The 20,168-nt window shown below is 34.6% G+C and overlaps 1 protein-coding gene across 2 annotated transcripts in view; it reads right to left on the reverse strand.

Moving 5' to 3' along the window:
* Positions 1–20,168, reverse strand: part of EPC2 (enhancer of polycomb 2) — a 98,350-nt gene that overhangs the window by 71,214 nt on the left and 6,968 nt on the right. For both annotated transcript variants that reach the window (XM_016205556.2, XM_016205549.2), the window contains exon 2: positions 1,668–1,827. In XM_016205556.2, coding sequence (XP_016061042.1) covers positions 1,668–1,827 — 160 coding nt within the window. The remainder of the gene's footprint in view (positions 1–1,667; positions 1,828–20,168) is intronic.

Raw genomic sequence — 20,168 nt, forward strand, 5'->3', positions numbered from 1 at the left:
TCTAATACAAGATACGGAGATAAGCAAAAAAGAGAAGTGGAATGAGAAAAGTCAGAGTAAGCTTTATAAGCGAGTTAGGTCTTAAATGAGCTATAGGAAGGGAAAGAAGACTTGAATAGCACATGCAAGGAATTGTGAAATGTGGAGCAAAGCAAATGTGTATAATTTTTAGTTAGTCCCTATGGTACAGAGTGAGGGGAAGAGCAACAGGAAATGAGGTTAACAGAACAGTCAGGGAGTAAATCACAAAGTACCTTGTATTCAAAATGGAGAATCCGGCTATTACTAAATTCTGTACTAAAATCTAAACTGCCATCAATTACAAATGCATCATGATTTTATGTTCAGAAAGAAAGGGAAAAAAATCACTTCATGCTGGAGTCTATTAGGAGGTTTGATAGTATACTCCTACATATAGCTAGACTACCACAGGGCAACCTCAGTGTAAGATAAGGAAATAAACTGGCCATGCAGAAAGGTAAAGCAAAGAACTTTGTATTTCTCCACTTGCCCTTAGGTGGAAGGAGGGGGGGAAAATCTCCCCCTGAGAACTAAACTCCAAGCAGGTCTGTAGTCCAAACTAAAGCAACCAGTGTGGTCCAAAAACAAACAAACAAGCAAAGAATTTAAAATGGTCTCAGATTGGTAGTGTCTTCAGATGCTGGGCAGAAACAAATGTAAATTCTCTTTAGATAAACAAGATTTCAATCCAGGACAATAGCAATTTAAAATGCAATCTTATTTCAAAGATAACAAATAAAAAAATATGTATCTTAGTATTGATTAAAAAACAGATCTTATAGTCACAGTCTAAAATCTGGAGATGTTTCAGAATTACTTGAGGAACTGTTAAAAAATTCTTATTACCAGGCTGCATACCAGAGATTCTCAGACAGGTAGGCCTAAACAGAGTGGTGGAATCTCTATTCTAACAAACTGCCTGAGGGTGTGTGCGAGGGCATGTGTGCGTGTGTGTACATGTGTGTATGTGTAAACACTATTAGACAAGACACTAGCACGTCTCTGAGGAATCAGTTGAAAACTCCTACTATAGACAATAAAGAACAGTAGGATTTTAAGCCAGAGCGTAATTTGATCAGACAGGTATTACAGGAAGACCACTCCAGTGCTGGTGGACCTTTTGAATAGATATATTAGAAGAGGGTAAGGACAGGAGATAGGGGGGTAATAATATAATAATTAGGAGATTATTAAAATAGTTTTAAGGCAAGAGATGGTGATCATTCAACTAGTAACAATGAATAGAAACATGAGAGTATCAAGGAGGCAGAATGAGAATTTTATAAAAACTAGATGAAAGTAGGAACTAATTCTAAAAAATTTCAGAATGCACACCTAATTGGCATTATAGCCATTAGAACTTTAAAAATAAATCTTATTTAGGTACGGTAATCCACCAACTTTTAGCTGTATAATAAAGTATAAGTGCTATGCAAAATCCTATACTACATAAACATCAAATGTTCCAAATGCAACTAACACTCAAATGATCTCCAAGTTCAGATATAAGCACAGAGAAATTTTATTCTTTAACTTTTACATTTCTATTAATCAGTGTATATAAATTGAAAAATTAAAATCTCTTTGGGTAAAAGAGAGAAACGATTTTAAATTACGAACAGAAAATAATGAATTAACAAACTTACGCTGAATATGAATGAACTGTTTTGGTTGTTTAAACTCTCCTTTGTACAAGCGATTGTAATAGTTGACGTTGCTCTCTGCCTCAGGAACTGGAATGACCATGCTTTCCTTTTTCTCTCTAAACACTTGCTGTGCTGAAATAGCTCGCTGTAAGTGATGTTCCTGGAAAATGTAAAGTAGGCAACATAAGTTGTTTTAATAATGTTACTTCAATGCATGATTATATTTAAATTTTACTTTATTTAATAACAGCAAGGTGCTTTAAGAATCAATTATAAATAATCCCTTTGCCACAGACTTACAGAAAACATTGCCATTGCTCTCCTTTAATATTTGTGTTCATACTTAGACAGCACCTTAGATTACTACAATTTTAATAAACAGAATTTTTAAAAGATTAAATATATACATATTGACAAACTAGAATTTAACATCTTAATTACAAGAAAATCAATCCCTTGTTTGCTAAAGTAATTGAGGTGTTTGTCACCAATACCAAATTACAAATAAATATGCAAATGACAGAAAAATAATTTTTATTGAAAATTTTATGTCTCTCTTGCATTTATATAATTGAAACTTCACCAGTACAAAATTCTGGATAATTCAAAGAAAGATAAAATGATGTTCAACAGACAAAAAGTTAAACAAAAAGTTCCTATAAAATACACCTAGATTCTCATAACTTTTCATTACCTCTACCACTTAATACATACTTTCTCCCTTGACCCACTGTGGACCATTCCCAACAAACCAGCTTTTACCTTGTGGAAGGAAAATTAGGTTATGTTATTTCCCAAGAGATCCCCTTCATATTCAGATTAAAGGTTAAAAACCACTCAATGACTTATAAGGCCTTATATTTTCTGTGATATTTCCTACCTCTCTTCCCAATCCTTTGTTCTAGCTACACTGCTTCTCCTGAATGTGTCTGTAGAAAAAAAGAGCCTGGAAGAATACAGGATAAAAAATACCACAAAATGCTAACTATTTAGGTGGCCCTAATTTTCTTTTGTGTGCCTTTTTATATTTACTGAATTTTCTGTAGGGTCAGCTCACCAGAAAGCTATAACAATTATATGTGTTAATAACAGAGCACCTACACATGTGGATGAAAAGGAGCTTCTGTGGAAAGTAACATCACAGAGTGATCTGATCGTAAATTCCTAACTAGGCAGGTGAGGGTGGGTAGTCATATCCCAGGCATATAATTTTTCAGTAAAAGGTTTATCTTTGCCTTAAGCAAGGCCTATCCATTGTTTCTGTGCATCTAGGTTAACATATTTATGAAATGCCCCCTTTCAGACCCCTCCTTCTAAAGAGTGACCAATATTAACTATCCTATAATCCAATTCCCGCCTTCATGTAACCTTTCTTACATTCCCTCCTTAATTTCAAATGTGTAAAAGATGCAAAACTGTTATTCTCTGGAGTATTCGAGATCTTGCCCCCTACTTTGTCATCAGTTTGGCACAAATAAACTCTTATAAAAATCCTCTACAAGTTTGAACATTTCTTACACTGACACATATATGAAGCAAACACTAACAGAATTAAAGGAAGTATTACAGTAACAGGAGATTTCAATAATGGAAAACTCAACCAGACAGAGTATCAATAAAGAACAGAGGACTTGAACAACATTACAGACCAACTGAACCTAATGAACGTATACATAACACTCCACACAACAGCAGCAGAATATACATTCTTCTCATGCACTCGCAAACATTCCCCAGGATAGATCACACACTAGGATACAAAACAAGTGTTATCAAATTTAAGAAGACTGAAATCATACCAAGTATCTTTTATAATCACAATGGAATGAAACTAGAAATCAACAGCAACAGGAAAACTGAAAAATTCGGAAATATAGGGGTGGGCAAAAGTAGGTTGCTCATATGGAAAATAATACAATTAGTAATTAATACAACAATAAACTGTTTCGTGTACTCACAACTGTACACCTATTTTTGCCCCACTCTGTACATGAAAATTGAGCAACACACGTTTGAACAACCAATGGGTCAAAAAGAAATCACAGCCCGGCCGGACGTGCCTCAGCAGTTGAGCGTCGTCGACCTAGGATCCAGGCGATCGGGGTTCAATTCCCGGTCAGGGCACATGACCCGGTTGTGGGCTCGATCAATGACTCTCTCATCATTGATGTTTCTATCTCTCTCTCTCCCTCTCCTTTCCTCTCTTTGAAATCAATAATATATATATTAAAAAAACCCCACAGAAATCACAGAGAATTCAGAAAATATTGTGACAAATGAAAACAAAAATACAACATTAAACTTAAGGGATACAGCAAAAGCAATGTTAAAGGAAGTTTATAGCAGTAAACTCCTACCTACATTAAAAAGATTTCAAATAAACAACCTAACTTTATACTTCGTGGAACTAGAAAAAGAACAAACAAAATTGTAAATTAGCAAAAGAAAGGATATATTAGAGCAGAAATAAATGAAATAGAAAATTAAAACATAGGAAAAATATTCGATGAGACTAAAAGTTGTTTTGAAAAGATCAACAACACTGACAAACCCTTAGCTACATGAACTAAGAGTAAACTCAAATACTAAAAATCAGAAATGAAAGAGACATTAAAACTGATGCCACAGAAATAAAGAAAATCATAAGACTACTATGATCAATTATACACTAATGAACTGGATAATCTAGAAGAAATAGGTACATTTCTAGAAACATACAACCTATCAAGAAAATAAAAAGTCTGATCAAACCTAGAAATGCTCACCACCAGATAGCTTCACTGGAGAATTCTACCAACATATAAAGAATCAACAACAATCATTCTTAAACTCTTTCAAAAAATAAAAATTAAAGAAGAGGAAAAATTTCCAAAGTAATTTTACGAGGCCAATGTTACTGATACAAAAATTAGACAAAAATACTGCAAGAAGGAGAGTGGAGGAAGGAGGAAATCGGTTAAGGTGGTCAAAGGTATAAACTTTCAGTTACAATATTAATAAAATTCTGAGGATGTAAAGTACAGTATGTTGCCTATATATCACGACCGAGTGGGATTTATTCCTGGAATGCAAGAATGTTCAAGATACAAAAATTTATCAATATAATACACAATAAAAGAATGAAGGAAAAAACATATACGATCATTTCAATAAATGCATTAACAAAATTCAGCATTCTTTCATAAAAAACAACAAAAACAACAACAAAAATTCACTCAGCAAACTAGGAACAGAAGGAAATCACCTCAATATAATAAAGGCCATATATGAAAGCCCACAGCTAACATACGTAATGGTGAAAAAACTACAAGCTTCTCCTTTAAGACCAAGAACAAGGCAAGGATGCTTGCTTTTACCACTTCTATTCCACACAGTACTTGGAGTCCTAGTGAGAGTAATTACTAAGAAAAAAATAAAGGCACCCAAATTGGAAAGGAAAAAGTAAAATGATCTCTGTCCACAGATGACATGATCTTTTATGTAGAAAACCCAGAACATTTCACAAAAAAACCTGTTAGAACTAGTAAACAAATTCAACGTTACAGAATATATTAACACACAAAAATCAATTGTTTCTATACACTAACAATGAACAATCTGTGAAAGAAAGTAAGAAAACAATCCCACTGGTATATTTCTTATTAAAACACAGAACCACACACAAAATAAATGCCTTATACTATAAAGTACAAAGCAAATGTTTAAAATCTAGAAATTTTAACTTGTGTGGTAAACAAAACATGATGGCTAGGCAGTATCTGCAATGCTGGTAAAATTGTGATGAATGAAGCAAACACTTTCAAGGATGAGTGCTAGATGTGCTAAAGTATACATTGGCATGTTCTGGAGAACAGTTTGGTAACATATTTCTAAGCCTTAAAATTTTTTCTAACAGTTAATCTATTATTTAAACAATAATCATAATAAGTAAAACTGGAAGCAACCTAATTATCTCCAACACTAGAATAATTGTAATTTAGTATATCCATATGAAAAACAATTTCGTATTTGAAAATGCTTACACATTAAGTGGAAAAAGCAGGAAACAAAATTACACACTGAAGATAATCTCAAACAAAGTAGGGTAAATAGATGATAGGTGATGGGATACAAAAATACAGAATTAAAAAGTAAAAAAAGCCCAAATGGCATAGCTCAGTGGTTGAGCATCAACCTATGAACCAGGAGGTCACGGTTTGATTCCCAGTCAGGGCACATGCCCGGGTTGTGTGCTCTATCCCAGTAGGGGGCATGCAGGAGCCAGCCAATCAATGACTCTCTCAACATTGATGTTTCTCTCTCTCTCTCTCCCTTCCTCCCTCTGAAATCAATAAAAACATATTAAAAAAAAAAAAGACAAAAAAAGCTGAAAAATAAATGTTCCAAAGTATTAGGTAGTGATCTTATAGATGGTCTCTATTTTCATCTCTATATTTTCTACAATTTACTCAGAGTATGCATTACAGAAAGCAACCAGTGCCAATCTTTAAAACCACTTAAATCAATCTGGTATCCCTCCCTTTCAGAATCAAAGAAAGAGATAAAGGAAGACAAAGAAAAAAAGATTCTAGGTAAGTCCTTATATCTATTTAAAATTGCTTCTCTTCTAGTACTTTCTAAATCTGATTATCAGCCCTGGCAGCATATTAAAATTACCTAGAAAGCCAAACATAGACTATATGGGAGATAAAAGAGGCAGCAGAAATCAGTTAAAAGGCTTCAGCATCTGACTTCCACTCCAACAAAAATGAAATACATACAATAAAATATTATTCAGCTGTAAAGAAAAATGTAGTACTGATGTATGCTACAACATGATATTTAAAACATTATACTATTTAAAAGAAGGCCACAAGTTATATCATTCCATTTAAAGGAAATGTACAGAAATAGACAAACCCATAGAGAATGTAAGTATATTAGTGGTTGTTCTAGAGTAGTGGGGGGAGTAGGATGAAGAGTGACTAATGTATGGGGTTTCTTTTTAGGGTGATGAAAATGTTTAGTTGTGATGCTGCAGAACACTGTGAATATACAAAAGACCATGAAGTTGCACAATTTAATATGGTAAATTATACGTTATGTGAAAGTTTTTTATCACACACAAAAATTGCCAAAAAACAACCACCAATAAGTGACAGGGAATGAATTCACCCTTCTACCTGAGGCAACAACAAAATGTGACCAAAGAGTTGAAACGATGGTTTTCCAGACACTGGATATCAGGCAATAAAAGACAATGGTACTTGAAAGAAGGAAAATAAAACCAGGTGAGCCCTATGACAGCCTCCACTTACTGTCTTGAAAGAGTTTCCATGCTGTGGAGCAAAAGAATGAACTGAGGCAGAGCCTAGAAGACTTTATGAGATACAGAAATAGAGAGTCCAGGAAGACTAAGGCATCTAAAGTTCATAGGACAGAGTACCAAAGAGGAAAGAACTACACAGAGAAAGAACCCAGGAAACCTGCAGAGTATTCCCTGGAGTATTCACCAGAGTACTCCTCAGCACATGTACGTGAACTACTACCTACCTGACAATGGAGAAATAAATACCCCAAAAGATTAGAGGGAACAGTCACTGTCACTCAGTGTCAGGAAGAATATCTGTTCCTACCAACCAGACTAGAAAAAAAGACATGCTACATAGAGGAACAAAGATACAGATGACATTGGATTTCTCATCAGAAACAATTCGAGAAAAGACTGGAACACCATTTTTAATGAGTACTAGAAGAAAAAACTGTCATCCTAAAATTCTGTATCCAGAATATCTTTCGAAAGCAAAGCAAAAATTAGAGATCTGTTGTACAACAATATACATAGTTAACAATACTGTGATGTGCATTTATAACTTGTTAAGAGGATAAATTTATGTTACGTGCTTTACCACACACAAAAAAGGCAAAATAAAGACACTTTTTAGACGTACAAAAGCTAAAAGCATTCATCACTAGTAGACCAGCATTACAAGTAATGTCAACAGAAGTTGTTTGGTAAAAAGGAAAATGATACCAGATGGAAGTCTGGATATAAGACAAACTGATGAAAAGCAGGAGTGGTGATAACTACAGGAGAAAATATATACACCTTTTTCATATTATTTTAAAGTGTTTCAAAAATAATTGACTTTAAATAAAAATAATAAGAATGTATTATAGGGCTTATTACATACAAAAACAATAGCATAAGGGCTGGGCAGGAAGAAATGGAAGTACACTGTAAGTGATATATCATTTGAAGGTAGAAAGTGATTAAATAAAAATGTAAATTATAATCCCCAAATCACAGGTTGTCAACTTTGGCACTACTGACATTCTGGGCAAAACTTCTTTGTTGTGGGAGGCTGCCCTGTGCACTGTAGATGCTTTAGTAGCATCCTTGACCTCTAACCATGAGAAGTCAGTAGCATGGCCCCAAGTTGTGAAAATCAAAAATGTTTTCAGACATTACCAAGTGTCCTCTGGGAAATAAATCAGACCCAACTGAGAATCGCATCCTAAAGCAATCACTAAAGTAACAAAATAAAGTTATTGCTAATGAACTAAAAACAGAGATAAAATAGAATCATAAAAAGAGCTGAACTCAAAAGAAGGCAGAAGAGGAAAAAGGAACAAAGAACCAAACAGAAAACAGTAACCTAACAGAGTGAAACCTAACCATATAAAAAATCACACTAAATCTCAGTAAAATAGGAATAGAAGGGAACATTCCTCAATTTGTCCCCTCACCACTTTGTTTCAACATCATACTAAAAGCTCTAGCTAATGCAATGAGACCAAAAAAAGGAAATAAAAGGCATATAGTCTGGAAAAAAATGACATAAAATTGTCTTTGTTTGCAGATGGCATGATCATCTATGTAGAAAATCTGAAAGTGCTGACAAAAGACTCCTGGAACTGATCAGTAATTTATAGCAAGGTTGCAGGACTCAAGGTTAATACACAAAAGTAAATCGCTTTCCTGTATACCAGCAACGAAAAAGTGGAATTTGAAACTAAAAACAATACCATTTACCTTAGCAACACCCAAAACGAAATATTAGGTGTAAATCTAACAAAACATATACAATATCTATGAGGGAATATTATAAAATTCTGAAGAGCAAAATCAAAGAACTAAATAAATGAAGAGATATTCCATATTCATGAATAGGAAGACCCAAAATTGTAAAGATGTCAGTTCTTCCCAACTTGATCTATAGGATGGGACAAAAGTAGGCTTATGGTTGTGAGTATGTGAAAGCTTATTCTTGTATTATTATTTATAAATTACTGTATTATTTCCACATGAGCAACTGTAAGCCTACTTTTGCTCCACCCTGTATATAGATTCAATGCAATTCCAATCAAAATCCCAGCAAGTTATTTTGTGAGTACTGACAAATTGATTCTAAAGTTTACAAGGAAAGATAAAAGATCTAGATTAGCCAACACAATATTGAAGAGGAGGAACAATGTTGGAAGGCTGGCTTCAAGACTTCTAAACTACAGTAATCAGGACCGTGTGGTATTGGGGAAAGAAAAAATAGGTCAAGGAAACAAATAGAGAGCCCACAAATAGACCCACATAAATAAATAGATCCTCTTTGATGGAGGAGCAAAAGCAATACAATAGAGCAATTCTTTTCAACAAATGGTGCTTGAACTGGACATTCACATGCAAAAAAAGTGAAAGAAGCCAATCTGAAAAGGCTACATATTGTATAATTCCAACTATATGACATTCTAGAAAATGCAAAACAATGGAGACAGTAAAAATATCAGTGGTTGTGGGGGGTGGGGAGGCCAGGGGGATAAACAAACAGAGCACAGAGGACTTTTAGGGCAGTGATAGGTACATGTCATTATACATTTGTTCAAACCTATAGAATGTACAACACCAAGAGTGAACTGTAATGTAACTATGGACTTTGGGTGATCATGGTTTGTCAATACAGGTTCATTAATTGTAACAAACATGTCACTCTGGTAATGGATCTTAACAGCAAGGAAGGCTATGCATGTGTGGGGGGAGGAAGAGAAATCTCTGTCCCTTCCTCTCAATTTTGCTGTCTAAAATGGCTCTAAAAATGTCTTAATTTTTAAAAATCATATTAAATGTAAAAGGTCTAAACACCACAATTAAGAAACAGAGATTGCTGGACTGCATTTTAAAAAAAGACTCAATTATAAGCTACCAATAATAAATGCACTTTAAATATAAAGACATAAATAGTTTAAAAGTAAAAAAAGATATTGCATGCTAACACTAGTCAAAGAGACTTAGTGTGACCATATTAACAATCAACATAGGTTTCAGATCAAAGAAAATCACAAGTGATTTAGAAGTTTATTTCACACTGCTTAAAGGGGTCAATCAGTCAAGACAACATAACAACCCTATCCAGTTATGCACCTAACAACAGCTTCAAAATACGCAAAATAAAAACTAATGTAACTTCAAGGATAAATAGGCATATCTAAAATTATAGAGATTTTACTACCACATTATCAACAACAGACAAAACGAATACACAGAAAATCAGCACAGATATAATGAATGACTAACAAAACTACCATCTAACTTCACCTAACTTTTACAGAATGCCCTACCCATTAAAGGCAGCATACACCTTCTGTTCATGTTCAAAGGGAACACTTAGCATGACAAAATATTCTGAACCATATTACAAGTTTTAAAAAATTTACAAGAATTCAAATCATACAAATTATGCTCTCAGACTACAATGAGATCAATTTAGAAACTGATAAAAGAAAGATCTCTCTGAAACCACTAAATATTTGGAGACTGAATAACAAATTTCTAAATAACCCCAGAAACAAAGAAGAAATTAAAAGGGAATTAGAAAGTATCTTAAGCAGCCCTTAGAAATTTACAGCACTAAACACTTGTATTAAAATAGAAAAGGGGTCTCAAATCAAAGACCTTAAGAAAGTAGAAAAAGAGCAAATTAAACCCAAAGTAGGAGAAAAGAAATAATCAAGATCAACATGGAAATCAATGAAATAGAAAACAAAAATCAGTAAAATTGATAAACTTCTAGCCAGATCAATGAGTAAAAAAGGAGACACAAATTATCAATGTCAGGAACAAGAAAGGAGTGAGTATTATGAACACTTTCATACCAATATAAACTCGCCAATTAGATGAAAAGGACAAGTTCCTTAAAAGAAACAAAGTTCACAGAGGAAGAAATAGATGACCTGAATAACCTAATACCTATTAAAGAAATTTAACTGTAATTAAAAACCTTCAGACAAAGAAACTCCAGGGACAGATAGCTTCACTGGTGAATTCTACCAAATAGCTGAGGAGAAAATAATACCAATTCTACACAAATTTTTCCAAGACAACGAAGTAGAAGGAATACTTCCCAATTCATTCTATAAAGCCAGCATTACTCTGATGTGAAAACCAGAAAAGACATTACAAGAAAACTACAAATATACCTTGTGAACATAGATGCAATCACTGTAAACCAAAATTTCGTTAACAGAATCCAACAATATATTAAAAGGATAATAAATGATCAAATGGGGTTTATTCTAGGAATACAGCATTGGTTTACATTAAAAAATCAATGTAATTCATCATATTAATAAATCAAAGGGAAAAACAGTATGATCATTTACTGTTTAAATACATTTGCAAGTATTTAAAAAAACTTACTAAACTCAACTACCATTCCAAAAAATGCTTAGAAAACTAAAAACAGAAAGGAACTTCCAAAGGGCATCAGTGAAAAAAACACCATACAACTAACATCGTACTTAAGTGAAATACTGAATACTTCTTTCCTAAAATTAGGAACAAGATAGGGATATCCACTCTCAACACTTGTATTCAATACTGTACTGGGAGTCCTAGTCAGTGTAATCTCCAGAGGAGAGGGAGGCAGGCAGAAAGACAAGAGAGCGCGAGCACCCAGACTGGGATAGGAAGAAGTAAAGCCACCTTTATTCACAGACCCACATGATCCTCTATGTAGGAAATCTGATGGAATCTACCAAAAAAAAAACCTTCTAAAACTAATAAAATGAGTTTAGCAATATTGGAGTACAGAAGATCAACATACAAAATCAAATATATTTTTATGCACTAGTTACAAGCACACTGAAGTTAAATTACAGATTAATCAAGACAAAGATTCCATTTCAATCTCAAGTGATTTCAAATACAACAATGTGTAGTTCCTTTTAATATGTACTAAAACAACCTGCCAAACATCCAACTTAAGAGTTGTGTGAGTCAGTTGCTATGCAACCCTGAGGTCTTAAACCATGAAGTTTTAACTGGCGAAGTCTTCATCTAGGTGAGACCAAAGTGAGGCTTCTCAATTCCATCAAAAGAATTCTAATTATGTGATCCATATTCCTAGTATCTAAAACACCAGAATCTTTTTTCATATATTTTCAAACATCTCAATCTTTAATTACGTGTTATTTCCTATCTAAGGATCCATGACAGATTTAACTTTTTAACCAACCATATCTTTCATCTTTCAGTCTTTCAATTACATAGTTTGCACTCAAGAGTTTAAACTATCCAGTTCCTTCTAAGAAAGCCCAGATATCAGCATTTTAGGGGGAAAGCTGCAAGCAATGGCTCTCAAACATTAGTGTGCTTCAGAATCACTTATAGGTCTCATTTCAAAACATATTGCTTAGCCAAACCACTAGAATTTCTGATTCGGTAGGTCTGGTGTGGAACCAGACAATTCTCATTTCTAACAAGTTCCAATGTGATAATAAAGCTGTAAATTGGGGAACTACACTTATAATTACCAGTTTAAAGCAATGCTACTCATACTGTGGTGCTCTAGATGTTTTAAAGCAATGTGACAAAGTAATTTTTCCTGTCAAAACTAACGATTAAAAAGTAGTGGCCTCCTATTTTCTACATCTCTTTTTTTACTTAATTTTTCTAGTAATTTATTTTTATTATACTTGAGGAAAGTATTAGTAAGCAATGAATTATTTTTTTTAAACTGGTCTTTCACCAAGAAAATTAAGAAACTTTAGCCTAAAGAATATGGTATCCATCCATTTCTCTAATATTCTAAATACCGTCTTTGTAGGGAAAGTTACATTTATTTCATTAACAGTGCCTCCCAAAAAGATATATCAGCTTTAGCTAAAAATCAATAAAATAGAAAGTTACCTTATTAAACTTTCTTTTTTTCTGAAAACTGTATTTAAAGACATTTATCAATTTATACTGGTAAGTGCCCATTTGCAATAAATTCATTTTAGAATTTAATAACAGGGTAAAGATTTTTCTCATCTGAAAGATAACTGTGTTAAATTTTAAATAAATAAGAATTGAATCACACATAGATTCTCCTCCTTTCTTCACTGCCTGTGGGGATGTAAAAAGGATATGTGAGTGAGGGGGCTTGAATGGCCTAAAACACTGACATTTTAAACAAAAATGTAAAAGTGAAAGCAATCTTATTGTGTAGAAATATTTTACTACAAGCATTACTGTATAATTCTAGAATATTTGACTTACAGATAAACTTTTGAAGAACTCAATTATAAGTTACAAAACACTAACTTGTTTCATTTAATATAGTAACAAATGTTTACTTTTTAATCTAATTATTGGGTTTTTTTGAAACCTTGTATTAAATTGGGAATTTCCTAGTACTGATTAAGACCATGACCTTCAACATTAACACTAATTCAGGAAGGCGACCATAACATCAATGTAGCTTGATCTTAAATATTCATGGAACAATGGAAATGAGTAATAGAGAAAATTTAAAACAGAAGGCAAAATAAATTATTGGTATTTGGTTTTAAAAAGCATTACTTGATATTCGGTTAATTTATTCATAACAAAGTCATTTCTGGAATTACTTTGCATTCTTTGAATACTCAGAGTAGATAGATAACCCATAGAGAAATTTCCAAGATACCTATATGAAAATAACCAAGAATCAGATCACTGGTTATGAGAGAGAGAGAGAGAGAGAGAGAACGAACAAAAAAAAAAACCAAGCAAATGGACTCATTCACCAGATAAATTACACAAAAAGAAAATGGGCATGTCTTTATCCACAAAAACATGGTGCCAGGCTAGGGAGCCCTACACTGGAAAAATGCTTGGGAAGTAATTCCTTCTAAAACTACTATATTTGAAATGGGCCCCAGGCAAAAATTTATTGCCATAAGTAAATCACTATGAAGCAATCATCTGAAGAAGGGCAGAATACGCAGAAATTACCAATATTATGTAGGAATTTAAAAAATGATACTGCATTTCCCAGCCCCATTTGAGAATGTCATACAAACATGTCAAAGGCCTAAGGCATGTTAAAGCAAATGGAGGGGGAGGGGGGGAGAGGGAGAGAACCAGAACCAGAACCAGAACCACCACCACCACCACCACCACCACCACCACCACCGCCGCCGCTGCGGCCACAACTGCTCTAAACCAGAGCTTCTCAAATCCTAATATGCATTTGAACAATCCAGGGGTCTTTGGAATTTTTTAAATTGCGCATTTTGATTCATGAGGTGTAGGATGAGACCTGAAATTCATCAATTTTAAAGGAGCTCCAAGGTAACGCCAAATCCACACCAAACTCTGAGTAGCAAGGTTCTAAGCTATGCAAACATCTCATAAAAGGTGATGTTTATGGTATATAACCAATCTGAAAAACAGTCTGACAGGTGTGTTTTTTTAAGTTAAACCTTTTAAAATATAGATACCATATGATCAAGCCATTTCACCCTGATATTTAACCAAAACAACTGAAAGCAGATGTACACACACAAAAGTTCATAGCAGCTTTATCTGTAATAGTCAAAAAGCAATCAACAGGTAAACAAATTGTGGTAATCCAAAAAATGGAATACTACTCAGCAATAAAGAATGTACTATTGAAACATGCTATCATATATATGAATCTCAAAACAATTATGCTGAGCAAAAGGAGCCAGACCAAAAAAAGAATATATACTGTGATTCTATTTATACAAAACTCTAGAAAATGCAAACCACTAATCTACAATGACAGAAAGGAAGTCAGTATTTGCCTAAAGATGGAAAGGCTTAGAACAGGGCATGGAGGTGACAGATTCACTATGTTAACTGTGGTAATGGTTTCACATGTGTATGCAGAAGTGAACATTTACCAAATTGTACACGTTAAGTATGTGCAGTCTGTGTCAATTATAACAATAAATCTATTTTAGAGAGAGAGCATTCAAATACAAAGTTCTGGTTAAAATATGTCACTACTTACAACCTAAATTCTAATTCTCTGAAAATTTCAAGTAATACTGTAGAAATGTGTATTTGGTCTTTGTCCCCTTTCCAGGCCCAAAGCTCCTAAACACTAGGAATTTCCTGTGATAAGAGTGATAAAGGTGCCTTGATTTTCCTAACAAATCCCTTTCAACACCACCAAAGTTTATGTTAATGAGGTGACTTTTAGAAAGCACCTAACACTGGGGGCTAGTTTCCATAATTAGAAGGATTAGAACTTTCAGTCCCACTCCCATGACCTTTGGGGAGGGGAGAGGGACTGCAGGTTGCAGATCAATCACCAATGCCCAATGAGTTAATCCATCATGCCTATGTAATGAAATCTCCATAAAAAACCCAAAAGGACTGGGTTCAGATTGCATTATGTATTTCCTTCTATCTGGCTATCCCTGAGTTATATCCTTTTATAATAAACCAGTAATCTAGCAAGTAAAATGTTTCTCTGAGTTTTGTGAGCTGCGTTAGTAAATTAATTGAACCCAAGGAGGGGGAACACTGAAGCCTCTGAATCTAAAACCAGTCAGTGAAAAGCACAGGTGACAATGTGGACTTCTGATTAGCATCTGATGCTATCTCTGGATACAGTGTCAAAACTGAGTTTAGGATAATCTGCTGGTGCCAGAGAACTGCTTGGCGTGGGGGGGGGGGGGGGGGGGGGCAAGCATCAGAATAAATGTCAGAATCCGATATCCACAACAGTATGCCTCTACTAAGAATAAGAGCCTCCCTCTTTGGCGGGAGGTGATGGTGAGAAGTGACTCAGAGGGCCCTTTAGGATCTTAATTCCAAGTAACAACTGAAAACATGTACTGTAGAGTAAGTAAGAAAGTCAGTGGTGATCCAGTGATAGAAATAACAGAAAACAATAAAGTCACAGGATATAAAATTAAAATAGAAATTGATAGCTTTTTGAAGTACAAGCAATATATAAGGTATAATGGAAGAGATGAGACTTACAATAGCGACCAAATAGGCAGAATTCCAAAGAATAAGCTTAATCAAAAATGCACAAAACCAATAAGAAAACCACTCCTGAAAGATGATAAATACATGTCAACAAATGAGATAAACCATGTTCTTAGATAGGAAGTCAACATCACAAGGATGTCAATTCTCTATAAGCTACTTTATAAAGGTATGGTGAATCCCAATAAAAACACCAACTTTTTTTCTGGAGTTAGACAAAATAATTATAAAATTCATATGGAAAAATAAACAAGAAACTATAGTAAGAAAAACTCTGAAAAAGAATAACAATAAGCATGAGAGAAGTGACTAACTCTACCAGATATTTTTTAGAATGATAAATATAGAAAGATAATGAAATGGTTAATGATCAAAACAGTAAATTTTATGCACAATGAAACAAAATATAAAGTTAAGATATAGGTACAAATGCCTAAGGAAACTCAAATATGATTAAAGTGGCATCTTAAACCAGGAAGAAAAGATATTTTTTTAAAATGGTGTGTGAACTGACTATGCATCTGGATGAAAAAAAATGGATGTATAGAGCAGTGCACACTAGAATAAACCATACAAGTTCAAGAAGAAAACGAGGCTAACTAAGGTCCTGAGAGAAGGGGGGAAAATGCCTTAAGTCTAATTAAAAAACCAGAAGCATTTTTTAAGAACTGAAAACTTTCTATTTTGTCCTTTTAATGGTCTATTTAGTGCCCTGTTTTTTGCATTTTTTAAATTATTTCCTTGTTTACGCCTGCCACACCCACAACTGTAGTGCTGAAGTGCAGCTTAATGTTCCTAAGCACAAGAAGGCTGTGATATGCCTTAGATAATACGTTGTGTTAGACAAGTTTCATTCAGGCATGAGTCAGTGTTCATGGCTCTAAGTTCAATGTCAATGAATCAACAATATATATTATATAAAGTATCTTTAAACAGAAACATACATAAAATAAAGTTAAGTATATGTTGACTGGTTGATGAAAATACATTGAGGCCAGAGGCTCACAGGAACCCTAACCCTGTTCTTCCTCTAGGAGCAATGGTTCAGTCGTTCACTGTTCATGATAGCTCTATACAATGTTACTGCAAAAAATGAAAAACCACTGAATATGTGTGTGTGTGTGAAGGTGTACCATAGTTTTGGTTATACACACACACACACACAATACAGTGTCACAGACAAGAAAGTTTGAAAGCCAATGAATTAGAGCACAAGAAGAAACTCTGAAAGGAGTGATAAAATGGCAAGGCAGATAGGAAGGGATCATGGGCACACATGCTAGTAATATTTTTCTACCTAGAATCAAAATCAGCTATAAATTGTGACTTGGTTGGTAAATCTAGGGTAAAGCCTACACATGTGCTTTAGAAAAGCATCCAGATTTTCTGATGTGTGGCCTAGATGAGAACCAGTAATTTCTCTCCTAAACTGGTGTCTCTCAAAATGGGGTTGCTGGACAAGCAATATCAGATCATCTGGGAACTTGCTAAAAGTGCAAAATCCTGGCCCCCATCCCAGACCTACTAAATCCTACACTGTGGGAATGGTGACCAGTGACTAGTGTTTTAGCAAGCCTTCCAGGTGATTCTGATTCACGCCAAAGTTTGAGAATCACTGAGCTAAATCTTTTAGAGATATTTTGAAAGCCCTGATGAATTCTGCTAAGATAGCTGAGGCTATTCCAAATAAAACAAAAGGGTAACTGCTACTGTTACCCTACTGAAGCACCTATAATGTATAGACAAGTTTCAATCCCGGTGGCCATGCCTGTATTACAAACTTTCTATCACTTAAGTGCCTGGGTAGGTATCTAGCCTGAGCTGAACAAAACAAAACAAAGACATGATACTTTCCTTAAAGTATTTGGTTTAATTGGGAAAATAAGTGTCTTCTCTCTCACCTGTGCTCTCATTCTCATACATACATCCATGTTCATACATACAGATACACACAGATACACACACACATACACAGGCGAGATATTAAAAAATTAGAATAAACTCAAGTGTTAGGGGCTAAAAGTATGCCAACATTCAGAACATTTACAGCAATGAATAAGAGTAGTAAAGATAGCAAAAGAAAATTTCATGAAAGCAAGGGAACTGATTATATCCAAAACATACATAGTGGATTGCCCTACTGATCTCTAGGAAAAATTAAGTGTCAGACTGTAGATAAGTGTAACTGATCCTCATCAAAAAAGAACTCTAAACCAAATTGACAGCATTCGAAACAGTGTTAGAGTTACACCTTACCTATTAATAATCTCCCTAATATCTAGTCTCTCATTTGTTAGTTCTAAGTAGACATGTTGATTCATGTATGCAGTAATTTTTAGAGCCAAAGGTACTTTAAAGGTGACTCAGTCCAATTCTATTTCACAAATGAGGAAACTAAGAGCCAAAAAAGTTACGAGGTCACACAAAATTCATCCCTTACTACTTTGAAAATTAGTAAGTGTGAAGGGTTTGCTTTCTTTAAAAGTATTCTGGAGTCTTCTTTTATAGTCCTTAATTCAAATTTCATTTAAAAATGTAATACATACAAAATATTCTAATGTCATTAAAACACCTGACAAATTTAAGGTTTGTGAAAACAAGGATACAAATTCACCTTGGGTTAAACCATGGATTTAAACAATTTAACTTCACAACTTCTGATTATGATGTTATATACCCACCAGAAGATCTCTCAGGGCAGCTGCCTGGCTAAGCCCCATTCTCAGGAGGGTAGCCCTTAACAGCACATGTAAACTAACTTCCCCTGTTCCTTGACTGGTGCAGATACCTGATGCAAGCCAAACAAATAATACCCTCTATCTCAGGAATCTGGAATTTTGAACTGAAAGAAATATAACAATGATGATAATAATAGCTAATATTCATTGAATGCTTACTACATGCTACGAATTGTCCCAAGCACACTACAATTCACCCTCTCAACAACCCAATTAGATTTTATAGATGATATTAACCTGCCTGAGGACTCAAACCCATACAGTCTGGCTCCAGAACACATGTACTTAACCACTAACCTGTACTACTTCTCAAAAGATTGGGAACTGTTAGAGTGACATCAATGTCACTTGCTGCTGAAGGGCCCAGAGCTGCCCTGGTTCTTGGCCTTCCCAAACCCTGACTGCTCACCCCTTCCTTGGTGTCTGTGAGACAACCTTTAGAAATGTTAAAGAAACCAGATTTGGTTTCTGTTACTTGAAACCAACCTAATGATCCCACCTGTCAAATGTTTTTAGGCCTCATTTTTAGAGAACTGATAAGGATGAAATCTAAACTTACACCACAGATAGATCATTCTTTTGAATTTTTAAAAAAGCAATGTGTTTAGAAAAGGCATTCACCACAGTTTCTTTCATAATATTCCCTGAGGCAAAACCTCGTAACCCCTCCATGCCTATGAGATAAGTGATAGAAGAGTAGAGATGTAATGAACCTTACACATCATCTACTTCTCAATACACTCATTTTACAGATGAAGCAGTACAATGGTGAAGATAAGAGCCCTGGAGTCAAGCACCTATAGAGCCTGAGTTCAGATGCCACCTCTACCATGTTCTAGTCTAGGTAGGGGCAGCCTTGGGCAAGGTACTTAATTTCTAAAACCTTGGGATCTTCTTCTGGAAAAGAGATAATAGCACCCACCCATTCTAACATTATAATGAGCTCTAAACCATCTACTGAGTTTAGCAAAGTGCCTGGCACATGCTCAACACACTACATACATTCAATGGTAGCTTAGATGGTAGTGATGAACACCCTGAGGCTCAGAGAAGGTAGGCAACTTTCCCAGATCATATGGCCACTTAACAACAGAACTAAAACTTAAAAAACAGATTTTACTATTCTTTTAAAAGCATAATCTCAGTTTTAGCCCTTGCTTTGGGCTAAGGGATCTCAAGTTTAATCCTGATTGTCATCCAGATTCACTAGTGCTTGGAGCTTTGCGTTGTCAACAAACCCGATACATGTATGACCTAAGTGTATCTGAGTCATTAATAAGATTGTAGAACTCTTAGGGTCAAGGGAAGAGCTGTGAAGCAGGTCAACAGAAACCCCCTTCTATGTTGGCTTCCATACCTATGAACATTCTTTGGGTATAGCTGGTCAACCCAGCTATTAGAGCCCATCCAAGGCCTCATTTCTACATCTTACTGAGGAGCCTACTTGATAGATATGTCCCAGAAGGATTGTGTAGATGTAAAAATTTGATGAATCTGGCTCTATTTGAAATACCTCAGGTT

This window comes from Miniopterus natalensis, chromosome 8 (genome assembly GCF_054644295.1).
Source record: "Miniopterus natalensis isolate mMinNat1 chromosome 8, mMinNat1.hap1, whole genome shotgun sequence".
NCBI lineage: Eukaryota > Metazoa > Chordata > Mammalia > Chiroptera > Miniopteridae > Miniopterus > Miniopterus natalensis.